Below are 26,175 nucleotides of genomic sequence, written 5' to 3' on the forward strand. Positions count from 1 at the left end.
TTTCCAGATGAGACAGTGTTTCAGGCAGAACAAGCTTACTCTAAAGTGTAGTGAGATCAGCTGCTGATTAAGGGTCTCTGACACAGGAGGGATTGCTGAACATGGGGCTGGAGAAAGCTGGAAGAGGAGTGCAAGTTATTTTGCTGGATTCTTCCATCGTGCAACTCTTCAGATGTGCTTTTTGGGAACAGTGCAGTCTGTGCTGGCATGCACCAGCACTTGACAGTATTCACAGCACCGCTATTTCTCTGGCCTTTTTGCCTGGCACTGAACTGTGCAAGATCACCTTTTAGCTTCAAGGGACAGCTGTGCAGCAGGTTTCTCTAACAGGTTTCCCACACTCTCTGTGAGTTCTGGAGAACAACACTGGTAGGAGACAGCCAGAGCACTTCCATCTGTGTCTGATCAGTGACACGGGACAGAGCCCAGGGGTTGTGACACCTCTAGAGCTGTGTAGGGTGGTGCCTGCAGAGAACCAGCTCCAACATTTCTCTGTTTGAGCCTGGCTGCTCCTCACATTTTAAAGCTTGCAGCTCTCACAGTAAAATTTACCTTTCAATAAAGCTGGAAGTTCCACTTGCTTGTAGGCAGATGGTAGAGGGGAGGAAGGGGCAGATCTGTAAATAAACTCATGGGATACTGGAGCATCTACAAGATCTGTCTGTTTCTACTTCTCAGTGTTGGTGAATGGCACTGAGGTGTTTGAGTGCTTGAGAGCACCAAGCAGCAAGCAGTAAAGCTGGGGGCACATTTGTACACTGCAGCCTGCAGAGCTAAGCTCCACATGGCTCCATTAAACACACTCATGTTTTGCATCCAGATGTGAATGCAGTGGCTGATCTCTTCTCCAGGGCTTCGGAGGGCAAGACTGTGGAGGTACCATACAAAGGGGATGTGGAACACACCATCCTGGACATCCTTGGGGGGCTGCGCTCCACCTGCACCTACGTGGGAGCTGCCAAACTCAAGGAACTGAGCAAGAGAACGACGTTTATCCGGGTCACCCAGCAGCACAACGAGGTCTTCTCCTAGCCTAGGCCTGGGGGGCTGGAGAGAGGGGTGGGGGAGAAGAGCAGAAGGGCTGCTCTTTTCCTTTGCTTTCTCCTCCATGTTGTGTTAGTGGCAAACTTCCCTCTTTCTCTCTCAGAACAGCAGTGTCATAGCCATTGGCTGTGGCTGGGATTTGGAAGGGGAATGTCATGCTATTAACACAGTGCCATTGATTCAAAATGCAATAGCCTCATCTTTTATTGTTGTGCCTATTTTATTTTTAATCAACATTTCTTCACCTGGTTTTTTCCCCCTCTGATAAATAGCTGCTGAAACCTCAGTTAACGAGGAATTGGCTTGTACAGACATGGCTGTTAACGCCTGCACACATTCACACATTCCCTTTTTTAAGACTGACCTGTCAGCTACCACCACTTTCTGGCAGTGCACTTTTCAGAAATTGCAGGCTGGGAGAGAAGATTCAAGGAATTGCATGGAGAAATAAAAAAAATCAAATTCTCTTAATCTTTTTTCTGGCTAAAGAATGGATGCTATGGCACAACTGCCAGCCTGCAAAATGTCAGAGGTGGATGGTAGGTGAGGCCTAGCTGCGGTGACATGATGCTAAAAATGCCAGATCTCTGTCACTTTCAGTTCACAGGGCTAATGTTGCTGTTCTTACTTAAACCTCCCTATTCAAGGCTTGCCCCTTCAGAGAAACTGGCACTGAATGTAGCAAAACCATGCTGGCCCCCCCTGCCCCTATCTGAGGAGATCATTCAGAAGCTTTTCAGAGCTTGCCTGCTTTATCATGAGTGCAATTACTGAATTACCTGGCTTCCTGTTTTACCTGCTCTCTGGGAACAGGTTTTTAAGACATTGAAACTCAGCAGCTGTAACCCTGACAAGGGGGAACAGCTGCAGTCCTCCCTGTTACCTTGCCTGCTCACATCCATTTAGCAAAAATATAAAAATGCTGTGCAGTGCATTGTCTGTGGCCAGGTGGAGGAGGCCAGAGGGATCAAATTGCCTTCTGGTTATGTGGTACCACTCCTTTGCAGACCTTGACATCATGTAAAGCAAGAGAGAGCTTTTGGCAGAACAGCCTGGTTGATTGCAAGACATTGTCAGGCTGAGATGGAGTTAAAGCATTTGCTCTAAAAGGAGCAATGAATGTTTGAGACTCTGGTTAACACTTCAATAAAGTGTAATAGCCTGATAATTAACTGATAAATCACAATGAAAATTTCTTTGGAAATACAGGTTGCATCCACGACTACCACAGTAGCTCAATATGATAAATGATACAAAAGTGAGCACCAATGAATTACTAATGCTTGGCCACTTTAAACTGCTGCTGAGATCATAATGCAACTGGTGTTACTTCAGTACTTCAGAATTTTACTCTCCCCTCCCGTAGATATCTCTGGAAAGAAGCAGGCTTCCTTTGAAAAGCAAAAAAGTGATCTGTAGCAAAAGAAATAGCAAAGAGAAACTGTAAAACTCATACGCTGGACCGCTCAAAAAGCCCGTCACAAGGGCTGGTACAATTGACCATGCTGAGAAGCAAATCCGGGCCACAGGCTGATCCCTGGTGATTTTTAAGTATGCTGTGCACATTGGGAAAAGCACAGAATATCTTCTAAATTGCCTGGTATTTTAAACATCTTCCATTTAACATGTAGGATGTACTTCTTAATTGTGGGATGACCCGTTCCTCAGCTGTGGAAATGGATGAGGGCCTTGATGTGGACACAGGTTATGTTTGTGCTGGCTGCAAGGACCATTTGTCCTGCCTACATATCATAAAGGAATGTGAATGCAGAAGAGAAGCAGGACCTGTGAATCCAGGCCCAGGAAATCCAGGCCCTGATCTCTGTTCCCTCCAGCTTGGAAGCATCATGTTAAGAGAATGCCAGGCTTCTTCACCACAGAAGGGCACCGTGGGCCACCTACTGCTCTCAGCTGCCCAGAGCAGGGGCACTGTGACCTCTCTGCATCAGTACAGCTGTGGGACAACACTGTTCCTCTATTTATGTGATGTGAGCGGGAAGCAAATGGACACCTCTGTCAGGAGTGGGGTTAGACCACCACAGCCCAGTCCTGACCACAGGTGTGTCTCCACACTGGTGCCTTCACACGTGGGAAGTGCAGCACTCTGCTGGTCTCATGCCCACTCTCGCTAGCGCTTTTCTACTTTTTTTAGCTACATTTCTAAGTGGAATTTAAAAAATACATATGCATATAAAATTTATATAAATATATATATATATATATATTTGTAAACATGTTTTTAAAAGATCATGCGCACACCAAACTGAGCAGCTTCATGATGGCCTCAGAACAGTTTCTTTTCCAAAGGGCAGGTGCTGGGGGCAAGAGGAGGCTGCCTCTCTACAAGTGTGGCAAATGGGGCTATTCTTACACCTGCTCTCCTTCCCCTCCTGCACATACCTCTGTTCAGTGACTAATAGGAGAGGGACAGGCTATTCTTAAGCTGTCCCCCAAATTCTTCAGGCTGTGAATGACATTGATGCCATGGATGGTGACTGATAAAGTTTTGATGTTAAGTATTTGGTTTTCTGAATAGCAGGTCTTACCATTGTTTTGATAAGCAGCATGTTTTCTTTCGTGTTCTCCTGTCTACAAGTGAGCAGGAGAGAGAAATGAGATGCAGAAAAGCTGAACTGGTGGCATGTCTGCATCTCGCCCAGTTATATGTGAGTTTTGTTCAGGAATAACCCTCAGCTATGTCAGTGCTCACCATTGACACTGTACATGTGCTGCTCTGAGACAGGCTGGAAAATGCAAAAACAAAAAAGAAGTAATTAAAAAAAAGGCACTTGAGTCCTCTTTTAACACCTTTTCCTGTGCTGCGGTCGTTTCCCTGATCTTTACTTGGCTCCAGCTCCTGTACCCTGCTCAAGCCTGCTGCCACTCCCACAAGGAACTGAGGCAGAGGGAGCCAGGAACACACTTTTTCTGAAGTATGGTGCAAGTCAAGACCACAACCACTGACCAATGCCATGCGCCCTTTGTGGATCTACCTCACCTGCACATCTAACTGGGTTCTTTGTTATTTGGTGTCCTTTTGTGGGAAATGGAATTTGTAAGTGCTTAATAATGCTTAATGTTGTGTGATTCTGCATAACCAGGTCTTCTCTAACCCTACACCCTAACTCCATCCTGTCCAGAGGAATGCTGTGAGTGTGACAGCCTGTACTGTAGGCCAGGGCCATGCCTGCTTCCCCCAGCCAGGCAACTTTTGAGTTCCCAAGAGCAGTGTTGAGGTTCCCACTGGCTCCAGAGGGATGCAGTTTAACCAAAGACCTACAAGTGAGGATGCTGAAAAGGGCAACATTACATCATTAAGCAATCCCTGCTGAGCATGTCTCCCTGTGGCTTCTTGAAACATAAGGACACCTCTGACACCCCTGGCACTCCCAGTCCTGCTGTGAGGTTGCCTTGTAGCAGCACATTTTGCAGGGTGGGCTCCTGCCCACAGAGCCTGGTTACTGGAACTCTCCTTGGGATGGAAGGGCTCGGCAGAGGAGCAGCCTTGCTCACTCCCCTGGGACTGTGTGGTGGCTGCAAGGAGTGCACCGTGCACATGGACATCTTGTTGTAGGTGTGAGCAGTTGTTAAAGGGGTGGGCCTTGACCCAGCATCCTGACAGATGCAAAAGAAGACACACACAAAACACATTCCTGTTTGCTCACTGGAACAGCCAGTCCCCATCAGCCATGGGGCAGGGGCTTCAGCTGTGCTTTGGTGCAGCTTTCTTCTCCTTTAGGGCATGGTGGGGTTGATTGTAGGATGGGGACACCCTGTTAACATGGAGAGTTGTAAGCAGGATCAGAAGAAGCCTGTTTGCCTTTGGGGGAGCTTTTCCTATATAAAATGTGCCTGTCTCTTCTTTCAGCTAGTCAATAGCAGGGGTAGAAAGGATGGAGATAAGGAAGAAACAAGGCAGCTGTTGGCCAAGGCCCACTGTGTTGGGACAGGTGCTTTCAGTCAAGGACATGATGAGAGTTTGAAGCTCTTCTGAACCAAGCACTCCTTACTTTATACCTACCTAACTCCACTCTCGTGACAGACTTGTTGCTGGAGCTTTCTACTACTGTATGTCCAATGTCTAGCCATCACCATCTCACATCCCCCACTGGGGGATGATGTTTAGCTGCTATACCTGTTTTACACCAAAAATTCTTCTTTGGAGCTAGGAGGGCTTTTGCAACCAGTGCCAGGTTTGGCCTTGTGTAGAAGATAGGGGAAAAAAATAAAGCCAAGGCCCAAGAACAGCAGTTTGCCCTCCACAGCAGCCAGGGCCAGCAGGTGGGCGAGGGCCAGCCCTTCCCTGCAGGCTGGGAGCTGCCAGGGGCAGCAGGGTTGAAGCATGTCTTGAGTAGATGCTGGCACAGCTCTGCACTCAGGACAGACCAACCCATGCAGCCTTACCTTCATTTGTGGTCACCCAGATGCTTAAGCAAGCCCTCCCGAACATTTATTTGACCCAGTGGTTGCTGGCTGAAGTTTTCACACATAAATCAGCAGTCGGGAGTCCAGAACTCCCTGGTGTTGCCTGTGATAACTGTGTAGCGCTTGTGTGTCATTGGCCAAAAAGCTTATGGGCTTTCAGTGTTTCGCTGCCCTGCTCAGCCCTGCAGAGATGGTGATGAGAGCACTGCCCTCCTTCCCTCTGCTGTGGCATCCCTGTGTTCGTGGCCCAATCATCCCAACTGCTCTCAGGTTTTTGTTATGCAATAAAGAGCTTCACCCTGACAGGCTGCAGAGCGTTTTATGGCAATGGGTGGAGGGTGCGGGCGCCTTTTGGCATCGTCACAAATAAAAGCCAATGCTGTCAAATGCATTGCCAGGGCAGGGCTGGGGGAGGACGGGGCAGGGAATTAAACTGGAAGAATTACGTCCCTAGGAAAGCTCTCCTCCCCTTCAGTCATAAAAGACAAAACACGCATTTGCAATTGGCACTGTTATTTTATTAGTACGAGTATACTGAAACAATAAACTTGTACTGGTATACAGACAATTTCTTTAAAACAATTTTGTTCAAATTTTGAATCAAACATTGTTTTATTATAATAATGAAATAATTTCTACCTAGAAAACCTGCAAGCACCATCAAAGAAAGGGACCATAAAATTCAATAAACAGACGCGAGTGTATCCTACAAATAGACACACCACCATTAGAAAATAGAATATGAATTCTTCCATTTTTTTAATATTTGTTTTAAAAAAGCTAGTGCAAGTACAATATTTTACACTGGAATTACAGAGAGTATGCACGCATATGGAAAAAAGTTCTCCTGTCACAATAAAAGCTCTTAACTATGTCTGTATGCACTTAAAATCTTCTCCTCTTTTCAATAAGGTGCAAAACGTTATTCCCTCCCTATTTTCTCTTTTGTACTGGCCATGTCAGCTCAATTTCTCCCCAACAAAAAGCTGCAATATCCCTTTTACTGGGCCTACACTAGGAACTACACTGGAAGTGTGATTTGCAACAACCCTCAATAGTAATACCAGACAATTTAAGAAAAAAAATTTAAAACTACTGATGTCAAATGGCTGGACCTGACCCCGACTCGGCCAAGCGCCGCTGCCAGCCGCTGCCGGGAGCGGTGACATAGCTAGTACAAAATGGATTTCAGTAGCTCACCCAAACTGAAAAAGGTTGGGAAATTCCCCCATCCCCCCCCCCCCCTTTTGTATGTAACACTGCGAAAAGAACAGTGTTCAACAAGTTAATATATTATTAAAAAAAAAAAAGGAGCAAATACATACATTAGTGAGTTTCAACATTAGCTGACTGTCGTGAAGAGTTGCATCTATGCCTTACCAGATTAGTAACTTTGCGAAGCGCCTGGCCTGACAGCTAGGCTGCAAACACAGACCAAGCAACCTGCAGCCACCCCTGGCCCATTTTTGCCCTCAGCTGACCAGATCCAAACCTGATGGACTGGAACAAGAATTTTGCAGAGCTTGTTCAATGGGAGAGTACCTGGGTCCTGGACTTTTAAAGCAAATGCCAGGGTGGAATCCCCTCACTAGCGGGTGTGAAGGGGCAGACCTGCACTGCCCACAGAGCCAGTGGCCCCACCCTGGCTCCACCCTGGCTGAGGATCTGGGCCCTGAAGTTTCTGCGCATCACCAGTCCCATAGTACAGCAAGGACAGCTCCAACAAGTGACTCTGCTCGCTGCAAACACTTCCAATGCACACCTACTGTGTGGTCGAGGGAAAGGGCACAGGAGATTTAACTGCTCAAAACAGAAACTAACAAAATAGAAACAACCTTGGATGAAGCCTCCATAAAACCCTCAGTGGAAGACTTGCGTCCTTTCAGCTAACAACAAGAAAAAAACCTATGGAAACCTTAGAGACCATTATTGTATAAATACTACCTGTTGGCTGAATGCACTTCACTGTAACACAACTGGGGCTGGTTTCTGAGTGCCCAGAGGTCGCTTGCACAGGGTGAGCATTCCCACCCTGTGTGCCTGCGGGAGCTGAAGCTTGGGTCACCTCCAGGGAGGGCGATGGGAGCAGCCTGAAACCTTGTCCTCTCTGCCCTGCCACCAGTTCCTGGCTGCCCAGCTCAATCTTTGGACAGGAAAAGGATCCTCTCTTCAGAAACTGCTTCAGGATCCTCTCCTTTTGGCTTCTGAAAAACGTCAGTCTTGCCATAGGTCAAGACCATCACTGGAAGCGTGCTCTTTGTGACCAGCTGCTCCCGGCGCTCTGGCGGCAGCGGTGGGGGAGAGGGGCAGTGACGGGCTGGAAGGCCGGGAAACTCAGGCCGGGTCGCCTCGGGTACCATTCTGCTTCTAGTGCTGGGCAAGGATACCTTGTTACAAACACTTCTAGCTCAGCCTTGTACTCTTTGGATTTCATCTGGAACAGGAAGTGCTGAAAAAATGTGGAACAGCATCCCCAGAGAGAGAAAAAAATGGGACCAAAAGGCCTCAGGCGGAAACTACGCAGGTTGTGCTCAGCCGGCAGCAGCTCTCAACCCAAGGGCTGCCAGCACCAGCAGGGTCCCCACACTAGGGCCAGCTGGGCCATGCCTGCCCAGGGCACAGCCGGGGCCTCCCTCGAAACCAGCTTTGACCTCTGGGCTGCCAGGGCCTTCCTCAGTGCAGCCAGAAGAGACTTAAAGCCAAAATACAACTGGAGAGTGAGACTCTAGTTTTGCACAGTAGCCACCCTTTGAAGTGCCTGGTAGCTGCACTCAGGAACTGCTGCTCCAAGGTGTGTTTTCAGCACAGGAATACAGTGTGACTCCATTCCCCAGAAATGGGACCCATGTAATACAAACAGAAAATTAAGCACAGTTGTTCTTTAAGAGCCTTTTAAGTAATAATTCTTCCTGGCCAGAGTCAATACAAATCAGATCATCTAGACATGACATTTTCTATATACAAAAAACATGTAACTTTCAACCCTTCTCTGCTTTTGTATTTAAAAACTTTTTTTTTTTTTTTACAAACAAGGTATGAAACTCACTGTTCAAACAGAGCCATCTCTTTTTCAAACACTGAATGAATCATTCCAACATTCATTTTTCTTTTGTGCAATTTTTTTAAACATTACCTGTACTCCTCAATGTGAGTGCTTCAAAAAAAGTTTCTATTTTTAATAAGCTTCTCAAATTAGGTTTACATCAAAAAATATTCCCACAAGGTATAGTGCTACAAGAAAAGATCCTATCAGTAAAGGTAACACATCTGAAGCGAGGTCGTCTATGTAAAAGAAATTGAACTCTGGAGTAGAGGTGTGCAATGCGTTTGGAATTTCCCTAGGGGCACAAAGCAAGGCTGTCCTCAGGACAGGGAATCAAGTGGACATGTAGGCATACACGTAAAAAAAATGCACACATAATTTCTTTGTGTGCAAACGGACACTCTTGCTTGGGGGTGTGTGTGCACATATGCATATCTATCTGCATCAACAAATTCTCATTTTGCTATTACAGGATTTGAGGGAGTGGGAGGGTTGGAAAAACCAGAGAAACCAGATTACTGCCTGCACTCTGGTGGTATGTTCATTCTACTTGCTTTTCACATCAGCACTGGTCAAGAGCCCACAGTGGACTCTGCTGCTACCTGTGATGATGGGGAGGGAAGAAATGGAAACTGTATGAGTGCATATCCCATTCTGCCTTTTGTCAAGTTTCTGGGACAAGAGAAGTGTTTCAATGGGCCAAATTACCGCCACCTGCCCAAGGCTTCTGCCCTGGTGAACCCCAACATTTTACATTTGCCCAATTAAGGTCAGGATCCGGCCCTGATTGAACCATACTTCAATTTCACAAAAACTTATACATGTGCTTTACAGCAAGCCCCTGAGCAGTGTTAACTGGCCAGCTCAGATCCCCCATGGGCACATATATAAGTGTGTGCAGAACTGGGTCCCATGACATGGAGAGCACTGCACCAAGAGCCCCTCTGAAACAACACTGTTAGTGTTTAAAAAGATTGAGAATTCGCTCTCCTTGACACAGGCTTTTTTTTTTTTAAGCAGTTGCAAGAATTAACAGAATTTCACCATTTCCTTTTTACTACTGGCAACACACTTTAAAGTAATAAAAATCTCTGCAGAGAGTGTATTTTCATGATAACCAACAGCTACAGTTCATGCTGAGCCTGCTGCTTTTGTATTGCAATCTAAGTGAGATCTACAAAGTTTAAAACATGAGATGCAGGAAATCCAAACTTGTCTGTAACATTGTACATCCCTACTCCGGAGCAGTAAAAGTGCTGCTTCTGGTCACATCAGTGTACCACACATACGCCAGCCCCATCCCTGAGTAAAAGGTGTGAAAGGTTTCTAAATGTTCCTTGATTTAAGGGAAACAAGAGTAGTGATGTCACTTCCCCATGCTGAGAAAATGACGGGAACGACAGGTCGAACGAAGCGACAGTGGGATGAAGGAATTAAAGGAATGAAAAAAGGAACGTGTGTCCCTCCCCTCCTCCCAAGGTCTGCATCTTCAAGGGAAAGCAAGCCTAAGGGCAAGGTACAAAATGGTAAAATAGGTCAACAGCGACTCCGATTCGGGTCTCGACCAGAGGACTTGAGGTAAGTGACATCAAACTCAAAATTCCCCATGATGTGGCCCAGACAAACTGAAACAATGCCTAAGTTAAACGCTATAAGGAACAGTCACTTTATATATATAGATATATAGATAGACGATAGATAGATAGATAGATAGATAGATAGATAGATAGATAGACAGACAGACAAATAGACTTTTTTTTTTTAGAAATCCCTACAAAGAGGTTCTTTTTTTATTTTTCTTTGCCCTGACTAATTTCTTGGTGATTGTATGCATTTTGTTGTAAACTAAAGAGGCCTGCTACAAAAGGAAAGAAACAGACAAAAAGAAAACTGCTGTTAGTTAATATTGCAAAGCAGCCGCCACACAGAGCAGAGGCCGAGCCTCCTCCTGCTTCACCTCAGCATCCCGTGCTTGTGAGTGGTGTTGTGCACCTGCCCTGGGGACTGATGGCATTCCTAGGCCTGGGGCTGCACTGCAAGGGATACTCAGTGCCAGAGGGAGAGGCAAAGCCCCACCTTGCAAAGGACTTGGCCCCGGTGGGAGCCAGCTCCTGTGTGCGTGTGTCCAGGAGGAAGGTGGCACTCAGCCATATAGTTGACTGCCACCCTCTGCCTGGGTGCCACGTAGACATGAATACATCTCTTTTTTTGCTTTTTTTTTTTTTCCTTCCTGGATCTCTTTAAACAACAAATACTAAAAGGGTTCGTGCTTTCTGGGGCAAGGGATCTTCTACCCTTAATATGGTGTGGGGTTTTTGGAGGGGAGGAGGACAGGTGATGGGGCAGGGCAGAGGGGGGCAAGGAGAAAGGTAGAAAGAAAGAATTCAAGAGACAAAACCAGGGAAATCAGAAGTGGGTATGAGATCTAGCTAATACCACACACGTGAGTCTAAGTTGGCACGTAAAGTATTGCACATCCTACAAAAGCTAAAGCATGGAACGGGACAATTGTTTGGAAAGAACCAGTTATTTCAGAATTGCTCAGTCTGAAATACAAGCACAGAACTAATACATTCCTATTGCTCCAAATGTATTTTTTTATTATAATTTTTTTATTTTTTTTAGTGTTAGTTGAATAGATCCAGTCAGTTTAATAGCCCCTGCTTCCTTATTAACCACAAATGTGTATGCATATGGTTTTACTTGAGATTTCTCTTTTTCCAAGTACACGTGAAGTACAGAAATAGTGGTACAACTGTGAACTAAAATCTGTAATTCTTTCTATTCCTTTACCATCAAAGCTCAAAAAAAAAAAAAACAAAAAAAAACCAAAACCAGGAAACAAAACTAAACAATAAATTGCAAGTGCCCTGAGCAGAGTATATGGAAGATTAAGCAACTTCTCTGAGCAGAAATATTAACAAATAAGCACTAACTAAGCTGTGTGATTGTGAGAAGAAACCCACTCAGCCATTTGGTAGCCTGCCGAGAGGTTAATAAAATTCAAGGAAATTCAAAAAAAGTTTCAAGCTATTTTAAACATATTTCAACTTTTTGGTGCACCCCAGAATATGGTATAAAAACAATTAGGTCTGGTGTGAGCTAAATTTCAAGTAACAAGTAACAAGAGTCAAAGATGGGGTTTGGGGTTAACATTTCTTCTCTCAAAGAAAAGCACTGTATTTCAGGGGGGAGGGAAAACAAGACTTTAAATAAATTTGTTCACTTTAGGTTACTGTGTTTCTAATGACATACTTTGATTTCCTGTTCTCCCTGTGAGTACAGCTTCTTCAAAACTACCTGAAGGATGTGAACTCGCCAACCAAAAACGACGACACGAATGCTTGCTCATGGAGGGCCCGAGTGCGATCCCACTGAAATCCCATTGGGATCTTTCAAGAGGCAGCGACAGGCTTTAGCACTCAGCCCCGACACACTTCATACTCGCACCTCCCCGAGGCTCGTGCAGGAGGCTGGGTGCACAGCACCTCAGAGGATCCGGCCCTACCTGGGGAAAGAAAAGACTGAATGCGTGAATCCCCCCGATCCTACTTGGTTTGTACCAAACTCTTGAAATGTCGCCTTTCCAATGGAAAACAATGCAATTAAAATAACAAATAATAATAATATTAATAATAATAAAATAACAATAGGTTTGTTTTCAAAACAAACAAACACCTTGCTTACTTATAGAAATGTTTTTTTTTTCTGGAAAACTCTCTCAGCAAGTCTGAAGAAAAATTCTCAGAGGTGTCCCGGTAGGACCTGGTTCTGTGTGGCCAATATGGTAGAAAAACCAAAAATGAACTCTGAAAGGAACATAACCCTATGAAATGGCCTAGAGCATAGGCAGGTTAGTGAGTAATTGCTACATTTGTTTATGCTCTTTCAGACCCCCCCCCCACCCCACAACATTATTAGGTAAAAACTGCAGGAATACCACACAAATGATAAACTCAAGATGTGCAAATTGCAAGATTCTTTAAAGTCCATCTTTTTCAAAAACACTGGACAACGATTTTTTTTCCTCTTTCCTTTTTCTTTCTCTTATGTTTTTTTTATTATGTCAGCTCGCATATGCCTCTAACTCTTTCTCAAGCATTAAAGTTTAAAAAGTGCCTCCTATTAAGTAGTCCTTTGTGGACAATGACTGTCACATACTAGTTCAATAATTCACATTCATCCCTTTGAAACCACATTAAAACTTTCAGCATCTTGCCTGTGAGAAAACTTTACATAGTTGCATGTAGTTACAGTGTTGAAGAGATTTGTTTGTTTGTTTGTTGTTGTTGCTTTTTGAGCAGATTAAAGTGATATACAGTACGTACTGAGTGTTAGACCAGGATGCTCAGCAATAAAGTGTGAACAGCATTTTAAGTGCTTAAAGACATTCTAGGTTCATCTTCAACAGCGGATTCCTGTGTCACACACCGCAATTTGAAAAAAAGTGGCACCAGTTGTCCATAACCATGAACTAAAACCAGTACTAGAGTTAAAGACAAAGATTTGCAACCTAACTGCAAACGATGGATGCTTGTGATCTCAAAGGGGCAGTCTGCATCTACCTTGTGGAAGCAAATGTCAATGGCGTAACCCAGTCGATTTATCTAACACTGCACAGAAACAGGAGTGAGCCTGAGCCAGGCGCATCCGCAGAGCCAGAGGCCTCCTCGCACACCCACGCACACCCACCCACGCCACACGCACGCACCCACCCCCCGCCCTCAATGGAAACCCTGCAGGGCGACCGGCGCCAGAGTCCCTACAGCCTCTCCGTTGCTGACTCCAGGCAATGGAACTGCACTAGCAAGCAGAAAGGAAATGTGGTGTGGCAGTTTGCTTCAGGAATAAAAATCAGTGCAGTCAGACCCCATGGGGGAAAAATATATATATACATATACACACACACAAATATATATATATATATATATATATATACATATATATATACATATATATATATATATATAGTAGAGCCTTGAGTAAGAGTTGGCTTGTTGTTGAAAACATCAGAGACTGTCTGATCCTTTTCAGTAACACACCCAAGGGCTGTGTCCTCAGCATCCACCTGGGGTGAGGAAACCTCATCACCAACCTGCCAGAGAGCGGCCGTCCCACCCTGGGGGCTGGCATGCGCCCGCACACACACACACACACACCCACATACCCATCCCATGTTCTACACACACCTCTGCTACAGTTCCCTTCTCCTCACCTCCCCCCCCAAAAAACTAGAAAAGGAACCAAAACAACAAAACAAACACAAAAGAAAAAAAAAAAAGAAAAAAAAAAGAAAAAACCCAAAAACAACAGCAACAAAAAGAAAACAAAATCACAGCTGGACCCTGTCCTACACGAGGTGTTAGAAAACAGGAGCCAAGACAACACATTCATTTCCACTAAGGGTGTGTGAAGCAGATACTGCCCCTTCTGTAGCTCTCGATAAACCTAGTCACTGACAAACACTTGTGGAAAAACATATGCACCAGTCTCCTGCATAATACCAGCTGCAACTATAACAACAAGGTTATAACATAAACCTAAAATAAGATGATAACATGTAAATACTGGGTTATTTAGTCTACAGTACAGTAATCTGGATAAAAATGACAAGGGATAGCCTAATTTCCTTTCCCCAAACAACTTTTACTTCCCTACGTTGGATCGACCTTCAATGCAAATCTTAACCTCCTGAGGAATAAAAGAAGGCTTGGGAAGAGTCAAAGGCGGCTCCTCTTCTGATTTCTCTAGTTTTCGTGTTTCAGGGGCTGACCACCTCCTCTTCCTCGTTGCTGGGGGCTTGCTGGGTTCTGTTTTGGTGAGCAAAGGTGCTGCAGGCAATCCTATTTTGTCCGGAAACTTCAGTTCACCATTCTCAGCTAACATCTGTGCGCTTCCCTGATTAATCCCGTTTTCCTGCTCCGCATACCTGTGTCTACTTCCAGCTAGACTGTCATTCTTTGAATGCTTCAGCAAGATACTAGCTGAGTCCATGGGCTGGCCCTTTTTAATAGAGCCATTCTTCAGGTTCTTGAGCGTGAGTGATATGCAGACGTCCCCCACCGAGAGTTTGGAGCATGGCAAATCAAAGAGTTGGCTGGTTCTTTCAGGGCAGCAGGATGACCAGCCTTGTCCAAATACAAAAAAAGGGTATTCTACCAAGACTTCCACGCTGACCTGCAGAAAGAGACGGGACAACACAAGGAGACAGAGAGAGAGGGGAGAGCATGAGATCACTCCATGAGCCCTCACATATGTGCAGTGCTTGCCACAGGGGAGAGGGATGAAGTTGGAATTGCAAAGGCAATGCTCAGTTTCCACAAAATCATAATACTGGTCACCAGACTTCAGGCCAGCCCCTGTCACCCAGTTGTTAATACTTTTTCTGAGCTCAATATTTCATAGCACAAACCTCAGCAGGAATCAAGCTTTACCTTTAGCCAGCCACTCAGGCAGGCATAAGAGTTAGAACAACTTCGGTGTCTGGCAAACTGTTTCCCATCATCCCCTTGTGGTAGCTAGGACCTGTAACTCAAATCTGAAGACTCTTTCCAACCAGAGGATGGCTCAAGAGAAGGTCTCAGTTCTGACACGATTTCCTAAATGATCACAGGAATGTCATCCTGCTCTCTGTCCGAACAAGCATTCACCGAGCAATGTGAAAGGTTGAAGGCACTCTGATTGCCAGGGGAAGGCCATGAGCAGGTACAGAGTTGTAGCCATAAGAGCAGCAAGTGAGAGCCTGCCTTCCTTCCCCCAGCAGTCTGTTACCAGTCCAGTCTCTTCCCTTCTCACACCTGGTGTTTCACTCTGCTGCAGAGTTTACCTCCTGCACTTCCCCAGGGAGTTGGTCATCCCACCTTCTCCTGCACTTCCTGCACCCTGTCTTCTTTTCCGTACCATGTTCCCTTTCCCCCTGCTTCACCCCACTTTAAAGACACATCTGGTTAGGAATCCTATCTAACCATATTACAGGGAGCTGCCATAGCCAGAACAGACCAACAACAGGTGTCCCCTGCTCCGTGACCTTGCAAATGCTGGGCCTTGAGGTCCCAACACAATAAAACACCTGATTAAAACATGATAAAATACCCACTTATCTTTGCACGTGGTAGCAGTCCAGCACTCACTGCAGGCTCAAACACTTGATGTAGACTCATGTGATTCTCAACCCATGGGGCTGATTCCCCCCTTCTCCAGCACACTACAAAGAGGGCAGGAAATTCTGACTAATACGTCTTTAAAACTTGGCACGTGTTTTTAACTGCTGCCTGTCACACCAGTGAAGTCTGTGACTGTAAGAGGCTGGCTTGTGCTAAAGACAGATACCCACTGCTCTGCTCCCACAGTCCTCATGTGCTCTGGAGCTCTTCTCAGCATGGCGTCAGGATCTCACTCTGTTGGTGTAACCTTTATTTGGTACGGGAAAAAGGGTAGGAGATCACCTGAATACATGTGCTCACCTCCTTCCTGAGCCGTTCAGCAGGCATGGACTATACCAGCTGCCTGGAGAGTCTTCCCTCTCCAGGACCATGGACTCACTTAAAAGGAACATCACAGCAGGCTTGTGAAACCACCTCTCACCTCTGGGAATGCGTAATGCTGTCACACCCAGCATGGCCTTGCATCATTAAAAATGCATTTCAACACAGAAGCAGTTTGAGATGCACACTGCACTGCAGTGTTCCAACACATTTGTTCATAATATTAAGTGTGAACCTTGGGATGAAGTTGCATGGTCTGTCTCACAAGAGAGGATGGACTCTATGGAAGCACTGCCCCCAGCAGCCCTGCCCCTTCCCTGCTAGCAGTGCCACCCCCACAGCTGCCTTCCCTGCAAGTAAGGCCCCTGGTAGTACCCCTCACACTCCACCAGCTCCACAGCCCTTTTGGGCAAGAAGACTTGCTCAGGAATGTCCAACAGCTCAGATACAGATGCTCCAGAACCAGGAAACAAATTATTCTCACCGGATGTTGATGGTGTCTTTGACTAAGTGCATGCCACACACTAGCAGCCAACTGCTGTTTATGAAAGGGCTGATTCTGATGGAAAAAACCTAATTGAATCTATAAATACATGCTATGTACTTCTGCAATTAGGCCAGCACGTAACACTGCATCCATTATCCTGCCAACTCCACCTGCCCAACACAGTAAGCCACTGTACAAGGAATTTCAGAAGGAGCAGTTCAGAGGGGTAAGATACTACATCAATTTTTGTCATGCTAAACCTTTTCCAACCAGAACTATTTGCCAACAGTCAAACTACACACACTGTAATAGTGGAAAGGGACCTAACTCCAGCCCTGGTTTGACCTCTGAACTATGGAGAAAGTGGGGTGAAGTAACCATGAAAGCCCCACCCCTTCACGTCACTAGATAGAAACACTCCAGCAACCAGGATTTGCAGTAATATTTGTCCAGAGCTTGGGATCCTATTCCTGTCCTACAAATACATCTCAGTTTAATTGGAGAAGTACTAAGCAGAAGAAGTACTGAGTATCCAGCATCTTCCATGGACTTACATGGAAACTGCTGTCTGCACAAAAACTGTAGGCTGTCTGCAGGCATGGATCATCTGGTAGACACAGTTTTATCCTTTATATTGCTTTTTCTCCTTCCTTCCTTCCTTCCTTCCTTCCTTCCTTCTCTTCCTTCCTGCCTTCCCTTCCTTCCTGCCTTCCCTTCCTTCCTGCCTTCCTTCCTTCCTCCCTCCCTTCCTTCCTTCCTGATGCAGGCATTCTTTCTTTTTCTACTTTTCCATCCATATTAAAAGCTATTTGTATCTGTTGGAATCATGCTTGTGTGCATCATCCTCACCAACACACAAGTCCCTCTTGATGACAACACACTCCACCACACATTATGCTCTTTTTTTTTACTGTAGCATCCAAAACACTTGCCTGAAGGGTTGATCACTGAAACACATGCCAGAATTGGTGGCAGTGACCATGAATACCACCAAAGATGGTGGAATGCCAGAATCTCCATGATCTGATAACACTGTGCATGTACCACTACTGATTTGAAATGGGCTCCCTCATGTATTATCAAGCTCTCTAACTCCCTTATTTTTAAAAGCTTCCCCCCCCCCCCCCAGTATTTTGCCACGATTACTATAAGAGAGAAAGAAATTTGGAACTTTTCTACCTACTAGTAAGAGGATAAAGAAACAAACAAGCATGTTGGCTCCACTCAAAGCATACTGAGGCTCTACTGCAAGCTACATTTATATTTCTACTTGTTAACACTGACTAGTGAAAACACCCGTAACTCCTCAGTGCAGCCACTGAAATCTGTAACTTTCTACAACCCTTTTTAATTTGTATTTCTCAGCAAAACTCAGTAGGCAAGACAGGCTTAAAACAGCTTAAGAAACCCCATCTGGAGCTGGAATACAGACCCTAGGGGCTGGCATATCTGATGCCCAGGAAACACCCTTCCCACCATTTAGAAACACAACAACTTTAGTCTTGGGGCTCACTGCTACAACCAAAATAACAAGTACGAAAGCAAAAGGTGCCTAATGAAAACGGTTTATGTCAACAATATTTTAATAAATGTAAGCATATATTTTCCAGTTAAGTGCTCTTCTCCATAATGCTATTAAAATGTGATGAAACTAGGAGTGGCGAGTTGGAAGCAAAGAGAAGGAAGTAGTTCTGGAAACAATGTGCAATTGAGCAGCAGAGCTCTCCACTGAAGGCCTTGCTGTGGGTGCTGAAAGGTTCCTTGGGCCAAAAAATCAACTGGGTGGATTCACAGAATAGAAGCTCTCCTTCTCACAGAAAGAAGCCTCTGCAGTGCCATGCTCCCACACAACCTCCCTTATTCAGAAATTTCAGGACTTGTAATGTTCCCCCTGCCCTGTGATGCCTTCACAAGCGTGGATTTCCTGTAAGAGACTTCTAGGCAGCACCTCGTGCCAACGGAAGCACGCTCCAGAACATGGTCTGACTGGGCACCCCCCCAGGGCTGCATCTACCCCAGTTCAGTCCACTGTTACTACAGCAAAGGCAGGCAGGGCTGGAACGTCAGCGGCTGCTGCTCTCTGCAATCACGCAATCCCATAATTTCTCAAGAGAAGCCGCCTCTTGTTCCAGCAGACCACAAGGCTACCACCTTTATCACATGAGCTGTGTCATCTGCTGCACTCCCAGAACTCGGTAACGTGAGGACGGACCGCAGACACCCATCACTTGGAGACAAAAGGACTTACTGTCCAGTGACCAGGGGACAGAGAGATCACATGCAGGGACGCCTGGGAGAGATCTCCATCTCCAGCAGTGAACTGAGTCAACATCTCTTCCTGCGTCTGTTACAGTGACAAAGATAATGAAAAGGGGAGCTCAAAGAAAATGTAACCATTTGTGTGTGCACTGAAAGATGTAAGGGGAAAACTAAACAAGATGACAGTCTAAAATCATATGCATTAAGCTAAACTAGTTAGGGCTACTAACTGGATGCTGTAATGGGACTTTCTCATCTCTAGTAGTTGTGATTCCACAGTTGTTTGGTTTTGTTGTTTTGTTGGTTTTTTTTTTTAAAAAAAGGAAAGTTAAGAACTATATGATCATCTATCCCATTTAATCTATACTTTACAAATTATCAAGAACTGAAATGTAGCATTTCAGAGAACTTATTTTGCACAGCCTGTGTGCTTTGACCTTAACATCAAGGGAGGTGAATTACTGGCTTCTGTGTTCTCCTGGCAGCAAAAGAACAGATAGGTAATAACGATGAAATTATTGTAACAAAAATAACATGGAATTCCAAAGAGCTGTAGATCCACAGATCTTGTCTTCTAGGCACCTTGAATGCTGAGGAGTAGTAGATGGACTTTGGATTCTGGCCCAGTTGATAGTTATTTGACTTCTTAATCCAGAGCTGGGATGCTGTGAAATGAAAACCTAGCAACCCTCCAGGGGTAAAGACAGTGAGTTCAGTTATTTTACTTATTAAGGCCTTCAGGTGTGTTGATTTTCCTTTAGGTTTCCATACCTGGAAGAGGGACAGATTTTCCAGGTGACTGGAGGACCGGACAAGCAGGGCAGATGACCCCTTTCTGCCCAAGTGCTGTGCTGGGGAGGGCCAGTAGTGGGCTTGCAGTGACAATGACACAACAGTAGCTGCCCAGTGCCTCCCTGTTTACATATGCTCAGCTGAAAATAACCTCCTACCTCTGTCCTTCAACTGGTGAGAAAATTAGCTAATGTCTGCGCAGAGCCTGAAAATACAGATTCATCAATATTATAATGACTTCCCAGAGATCCCTGGGAAGAGTAAGTAAGTCAGCCAAAGCTAATGATAACAACACTATTTTTGTATGGCACTTACTCTTTACAACTTACACTCCCTTGGTAATACCACTCGAAAAGCGCCCTCCTTGCAGAAGCACGTATGCTAGTGAAACTCAATTGTAATGAAATACTTGGTGGAGCTGCACTACACAAACGCAGCTCTATCCCCCTGCACTCTGGAGTCAAGAGCTCTATTTCAGCGCAGCACCACAGTGCCAGCACTCAGAGCAGCGTGACCAAGTACTGCTCTTTCAGCGAGAAGATTAAGCCTCTCCACATAGGCAATTTTCTAAGGAGCAATGACTGCTGCACACCTGCACTAAGGCTGAATACTTCCAGTGCACCACGGCAGGCTAAGGGTGAGGTCACAGAGACTTCAAGCACGTAGAAATGAGCGCTCTCTATCTTTCTCTTTCTCTCCTCCCCGTCCCAAGGCGAAGGAAAACCGGCAGTCGTCCCTGCTATGCAGGGACATAGCTGATCTGGGAAGAGACCCAAGTCCTGGAATCTGCAGGAAACCTAAATTAAACTCCTGCTTCTAATCACATCCTGACGTGACTCGCCCTCCATTCTGGAAGCATCCCCGGTGGGAAACACAGCTGGGGAGTATTTCGGCTGTGATGATGTCAACCCGCTCCGATAGGCTTTTCTGTAAGGTGACAATTTGCCGGGTGACACCCGTGTGCCAGGCCCTGGATTGTACAGCCTCGGACTTGCTCCATTTCTGCCAGAGGATGGCACTCCACCCCCTGCAAAGGCGCAGCTCTTCCCCGGACTGAAGCCCATTGCCAGCCTTGACAGCGCTGTGACCGAGATGTGACACAAACGCTACCTGCTCATGTGTACCTCTTCTGCTGTGCGGACACCAACGGCCTGGCTGCAGGCAGAGAAACGTAAGAAAGGTGACAATTGCACAGTGGAGATTGCTAGTTTTGAAGTCTCGTTATGCGAGGCACCACGGCAAATTATAGTAACTGGTCCTGATCCAAGGACAGTTCCTCTAACCATGATGCCTGAAATGTGCCAAAATGCAGTTAAGTAGTGGGGAGGAAAATCGAGTCTCTATACTGAAAGCACCAGAGGCTCGACCTCAATCAGCTGTGCAGGTGCAGGCACATACACGAACAAATCCACATAGGGAATCTGCCTGTTTGACTTGAGAAGGAAGACATGCCACATGTAGTGAATTAGCATGTATGTACATTTGGGGAAGGACAGGCAATGGGCTGCTGAGACTCTAAGAAATTTTCTGTGTGATCTGCTCCTCGGTACCACCAGTATTCTCTTCCAAACCATCAGCTTGAGGTGTGTTACTACCTGTGTCCATGCCCAGTTCCTCTCATTCTCCCTCTTTCTCATTCTGCTTCTCCAGCACTGAGGTTGCAGCATCAGATTTGCCGTGCAGATGCTGGAGTTCACAGCACTCACACCAAAACAAAAAAGACTTGCAACAGGATTATTTAAATTGAGTACCTCCAGGAAGACAAATGCTACACAGCACATCTGAACTTTCCAGCATCAACCAACAGAATCTAAAATGCTCAGAAAATGGACAGCATCAGGACAATGCTTTAAAATCAATATGCGCTCATTCTCAACCTAAAAACACCTTTGGAAAGTTACAGGTTTTCTTCCTGCTTTGCAAACAGAAACAAAGGTCAGAAGAGCACAGCCTGCCCAGATACCTAGACGGTTTTTCCTTCCAAATTGCACTTGACCACAGAGTTTACATGAGCCATGCAATGTTAAAACCAACTTCAAGCAAAGCCTCAGTAAAACTCTGTAGTGCACTTGAGTAACTTATGGGCATGAGAACCATTCCCAGGCAGCTCCAAGCCATTTTAAGCCATGGAAATTTACTGCCTTGTGCCCTACCTATCTCTTTAGGGTAGGTTTTGACCCGATTCTATCATGACCTTTCTGGTGTGAATGGTAAAAATCACCTATCAAAATGAAGAATGTAACCTTTCATACTCCTTACATCATCTGGTATTTTAATCAAAACCCACAAAATTCACGTAAGTCTTCCTGTGAGTTCTCCAGCTATAAAAGAGAGCCATTTTATATCCAAGAGTCTACATTTATGATCAGTGTGACCTGATGGCTCCCCCATCAGGCTGCCCCATGGTTCCCAGAACAACGAGGGGGATGATTTTTGGTCAACAACTTGAATCACAGATGGATGAAGAACCAAGCCCGAGTGGATCCAACGCAAGTGAGCTGTGATGTGGCCTGGGCAGCCAGAGGATGCATCCCAGTCCAACCCCCCCAGCCCATCATGTGCTGCCATTACCTGTGCTCGATGCTCTCCCACCGCAAACTGTATGATGGCGATGCCTGGGCTATGGCTGTCTTCGATCCTCTCCACAGTGCTGGAGTCTATTTTCAGGTCATTGCTGATTTCCGCACTCTGTATGAAGTCTTCTGTTTTCAAGTCCTCTACTTTCTTCAGCTCCCCATTGGCCAGCTGGATGATTGACCCCTTCATGAAGTAAGGGGGCAGCGTGGGGGGCGCAGCGGCAGGGGAGGCAATGGACTGCACCACAGGCAGGTGGATCTGCGCCTGCACCATGGCGGCCTGGTAGGCAGGCTGGGTGGTGAGGGGCTCCGCGCTGAAGTTCTCGCTCTTGGGGACGGCGGTGGTGACGAACGTGTGAGGCACTGCTGCAAACTGAGGAGACGACGTGACGATCGCAGGCGCGACTCCCGACGGCTCGACGTCCGCGCTGCCGACCGGTATCAGCAGGGACTGGGTGCCCGGGATCACCAGGTGCTGCGGCAGGCTGCTGGGGTAGCCGATGGCTTGCTGCTGGCCGCTCAAGTAGCCGATCACCGGCGGCTGGGTCCCAGTGTAGAAAGCTGTCGCCGGCAGCCCCACGGGGAGTTGCTCGGAGGCGCTGTGGGTGGTCTGAATGACGGTGTGAGGGGACAGCGTGGCCACTGCCTTCACCCCCTCGTGGCCCAGAGCCTGCTGCGGAGACAAGGCATAGGACCTGTGGGTTGGCTTTCCTAAGTGCAAACTTCCCTTGTCGTTGAGGGCTGAAGGAGAGGTCTCACGGTTGGCAGACTGCTGCACTTCCATGTCTGCCGTGGGCGTGTTGCTGTTGGGGACCACCATGACAGAGGCTCGGACACCTGAGGAATCCCGCACGCCGTACTCGGCGGGGCTCGAGTGGACCACCACGTGCCTGGTCTCGTAATGATGGGGAGCTGGTTTATTGCCTGCTTTGACTAGACCCATGTCGGCAGAAGGCGAAATGCCGTACCTCCGGCTCTTCTCTATCTCGCCATTCAGTACCTCCTTGGCTTGCATTGCCTGCAGCCGGCTGCTCTCAGGTTTCTTGGGGGGATCCCTGGTGACAAAGTGGCCCCCCGAGTCAGTGTACTGCACCACCACTTGGGAGGAAGGGCCGAGGGTGAGGGTGTGCGGGATCACTGTCTGATGTGGGTGCAGGGGGACTGGGATGGTTGGAGGAGAGACATTTCTGACAGTGCTCTGGGAAGAGCTGGAAATGTGCACGTACTGGTTCTGCTGGGTGGGTGGAGGAGACCCAGCAGCAATCAGTCCAGGCGTCCTGACCAGGTGCGGCTCAACTTTGTGCCCCTGCTGGCTTAAGCCGCTCATGCTGGCCAGCAAAGTGGAATAAGCCTCCAGCTGGGAGCGCTGGGATGGAGTGGTCGCAACGGCTGTGGCCGCCGCCACGGCGCCGGTCGCAGAATTGGCTGTTGGGGAAATCAGCTGTGAGGGGATGAATCCGGTGTACGATCCACTGTACTGCGGCCCGACAAACTGGAAGGTGTGCTGCAGGTGAGTGTACTGCACGGGGGAAACGGGGGTCCCTGACTGGGAGAGGGCGGGCGAGTACACCGTGGGAAGAGTGGTAGAGGTTGGAACGGACCTGGGCGCACTCGGCGGGGAGTAGTCCAGCCCTGCAGACAGTGACTTGTGCAAACCCTGCTGCAAGCCTGCTTCCACCGAGGAGGTGCCCCCGGGCCGGTGCCGGCCCCCCAGGCCGCCCTGGCCACTGGGTGTGCTGGGGAGCCATGCCAGGTTATCCGCACGGTGGTTTTCATTTGGCAGGACCGGCTTCACCTCCGAAGGCAGGCTGGTGGCAGGGATTTCTCGCTTCTTAGGTGGCAGGCATTCATTGCTCCGCTCTTGGTTGGATTTCATCTTTCGCCGTCCCCCCTCCACTGTGCTTGCTTCACTGTCTGGCTGGCTCTGATTTCAGTCTGATAAACGGAAAGTCACATTTGATTTCTGCAGGGGATCCAGTGACTTCATGAGGAATCATCTCCCTGTGAGCACGATCCTCCGACAGCTCCTCTGGATTCTGCAACAAAAGGGGGGGCAAGGGAGATGGGAGTTATATCATCAGCACTGAGAAATAAAAACAAATAAGCAGACACCCTAAATCAGCAAACAGGAAAAAGACCTCTGGTAAAAAAAAAAAAATGGTCAGGCATTGCCACTCTCAAGGAGCAGTTGACAGCTAGCTATGCTGTAAACAGCAGAAAAATCCTGGGCATGTCTGCTAATGCATCAGGAAAACATTTTAAAATTTAGGCATATCAGAAACAACCTGGCTGTAACTTGGCATGTTTAGCAGCAGTCATTAATTTCCCAAGGCCCATTCTCCTTCCTCTATGAAAACCCTCCATGTGTCTTATGGTGCTTGCTTTGTTCTTCCAGCCTCTTCTTCCCCTGCAATGATGACACTGCCTTCACCATAATTTGCCCTAAAAAACACGGGAGCACAGCAGGGATCCCTGAGGAACAGGCACAGACAAAATATTGTCAGCAACAAGTGAGTGGTGCAGAGGGAAGGGGGTGGGTCAGTCCTAAACCCCTGGACTCCAGAGACACCAGCAGGGTGACTTCACGTGACACTGTGCAGGGTTGTAGAGGCAGCAGCTGCCTCCTGTCCCCACTCCACACCACAGCTCATTACAGGGACACGTGTGCTTCATCTCCCAGTCTGGCAATGAACCTCAGCCACGCGAGCTATTTACAGCAGCAGCCCAGAGCCAGGGATGGATCTAAGCCAGGTTTTTGATGTCTGGTAGGGTGTTTTTGACCCAGTGCTTTGAACTCCCTCTGCTACTGATGCCTCACATTCAGGTGTCCAGGCCGGACTCTGCCTGGAGTAGCTCCCTACCATATGCAGGTAGGCCAGAGCCAGGTGCTGACACCATATCCATCTCTGGCAGGATCCAACCCCACCATTTCATAGCCACTGCTAGACCACAGAGGCTGTGGGTACCACACTCACGGCCATGGCCACAGGTCCAAACACTGAGCAAACTACTCAGCCTCAGGGACACCTGCCCAGAACTGGTCAGAAAAACATGTTTGAGTTTCCTGATCCAAATCATGAGCCTCCACCACTGTAAAAACTCGCAATTTTATACTGAGCTGATTTTGCTGTTGGAGCAAGTTGCTTTCTCTGCATTACCTATTTCATCCAAAGGCAACAAAGTATTTCTAACCCTTCTATTACCTCCTAAAGAAAATACTGAAACCAAAATATATTTACTGTCTTCCTGAAACCTAGCTGGCATTGCCTAATCAACCTTCATGGAGAGTGAAACTTTTCCTCAGCCTCTGTCCCACCACTACCTGTCATCTGCATTTCTGGCTGTTTGGAAAGTTGTGCAAGAATGGGTGATGAGAAACCCCACACCTCACATAAGAGGCCACTCAACAAGAAAAGCATGCATTACATGTAAGAAGAATAGAGAGAAAGAATTAAGAGTGTATGTGAAAGAAGATGGAAATAAGATACAGCCCACTTTAAAGGAAATGCTGAGCAGCAGTAGTGATACTTATCTTATGGCAAGTAATATTCCTTTGGGGGATTTCTTTCCCTGCTGCCTCATTTCTAATGAACAATAAGCCTGATGTTTATATGTGTATGAAGTACTTTGAAGACACACTAGGCTCAGATTAAACCTATCTTTAAAAGCACTCTTTACATTTATGGTCCTCCAAGCTGCTGTAAGCCTGCAGGAAAAGTCCAAACCTTCTAATGGTTTGATACAATCAGTCTTAACTTAATTATTCCATTCTTTAAATATTGATAAACAGTAATGAAACACCAATAGCTGGAGCTGGGGGAGGAGGGTAAAGCACTGTTACAGGGTAGATTCCCTGGCTTTGAGGAGACAGGGAGGATGACAGAACTCAGGGCAGCTTCAGATGTGCAAGAACTGGTGACACTTAGAGCACAGCAGCCCAGGCACTATCCTGACCTGCCCTGGTCTGTCAGTGCCATCACCTCGGCACCGTGACTGCAGCGACGTGGGCAGCCAGGGGACAGGGACAGGGTCCCTGCTAGATCAGCACGGGCCTTCCCCTCCTCC

General features: G+C 46.8%; 2 protein-coding genes across 5 annotated transcripts in view; one reads left to right on the top strand and one right to left on the bottom strand.

Moving 5' to 3' along the window:
- Positions 1 to 12,156, top strand: part of GMPR (guanosine monophosphate reductase) — a 47,970-nt gene extending 35,814 nt beyond the window's left edge. For 3 of the 4 annotated variants that reach the window (XM_062488151.1, XM_062488303.1, XM_062488243.1), the window contains one exon: positions 852 to 2,136. In XM_062488151.1, coding sequence (XP_062344135.1) covers positions 852 to 1,032 — 181 coding nt within the window. In that variant the 3' untranslated portion in view covers positions 1,033 to 2,136. Of the gene's footprint in view, positions 1 to 851; positions 2,137 to 9,859 lie in introns of those variants that run through there. The other variant, XM_062488058.1, reaches the window with a different exon arrangement.
- Positions 12,157 to 13,375: 1,219 nt separating this feature from the next.
- On the bottom strand, positions 13,376 to 24,460 carry ATXN1 (ataxin 1). The gene is made up of 2 exons (XM_062487926.1): positions 22,106 to 24,460; positions 13,376 to 14,689 (listed from the first exon to the last, which is right to left on the bottom strand). The coding sequence occupies exons 1-2, from the start codon at positions 23,984 to 23,986 to the stop codon at positions 14,159 to 14,161; spliced, it is 2,412 nt and encodes an 803-aa protein (XP_062343910.1). The 5' UTR covers positions 23,987 to 24,460; the 3' UTR covers positions 13,376 to 14,158.
- Positions 24,461 to 26,175: the final 1,715 nt, after the last annotated feature.

The sequence above is a fragment of the Cinclus cinclus genome, chromosome 1 (genome assembly GCF_963662255.1).
Source record: "Cinclus cinclus chromosome 1, bCinCin1.1, whole genome shotgun sequence".
NCBI lineage: Eukaryota > Metazoa > Chordata > Aves > Passeriformes > Cinclidae > Cinclus > Cinclus cinclus.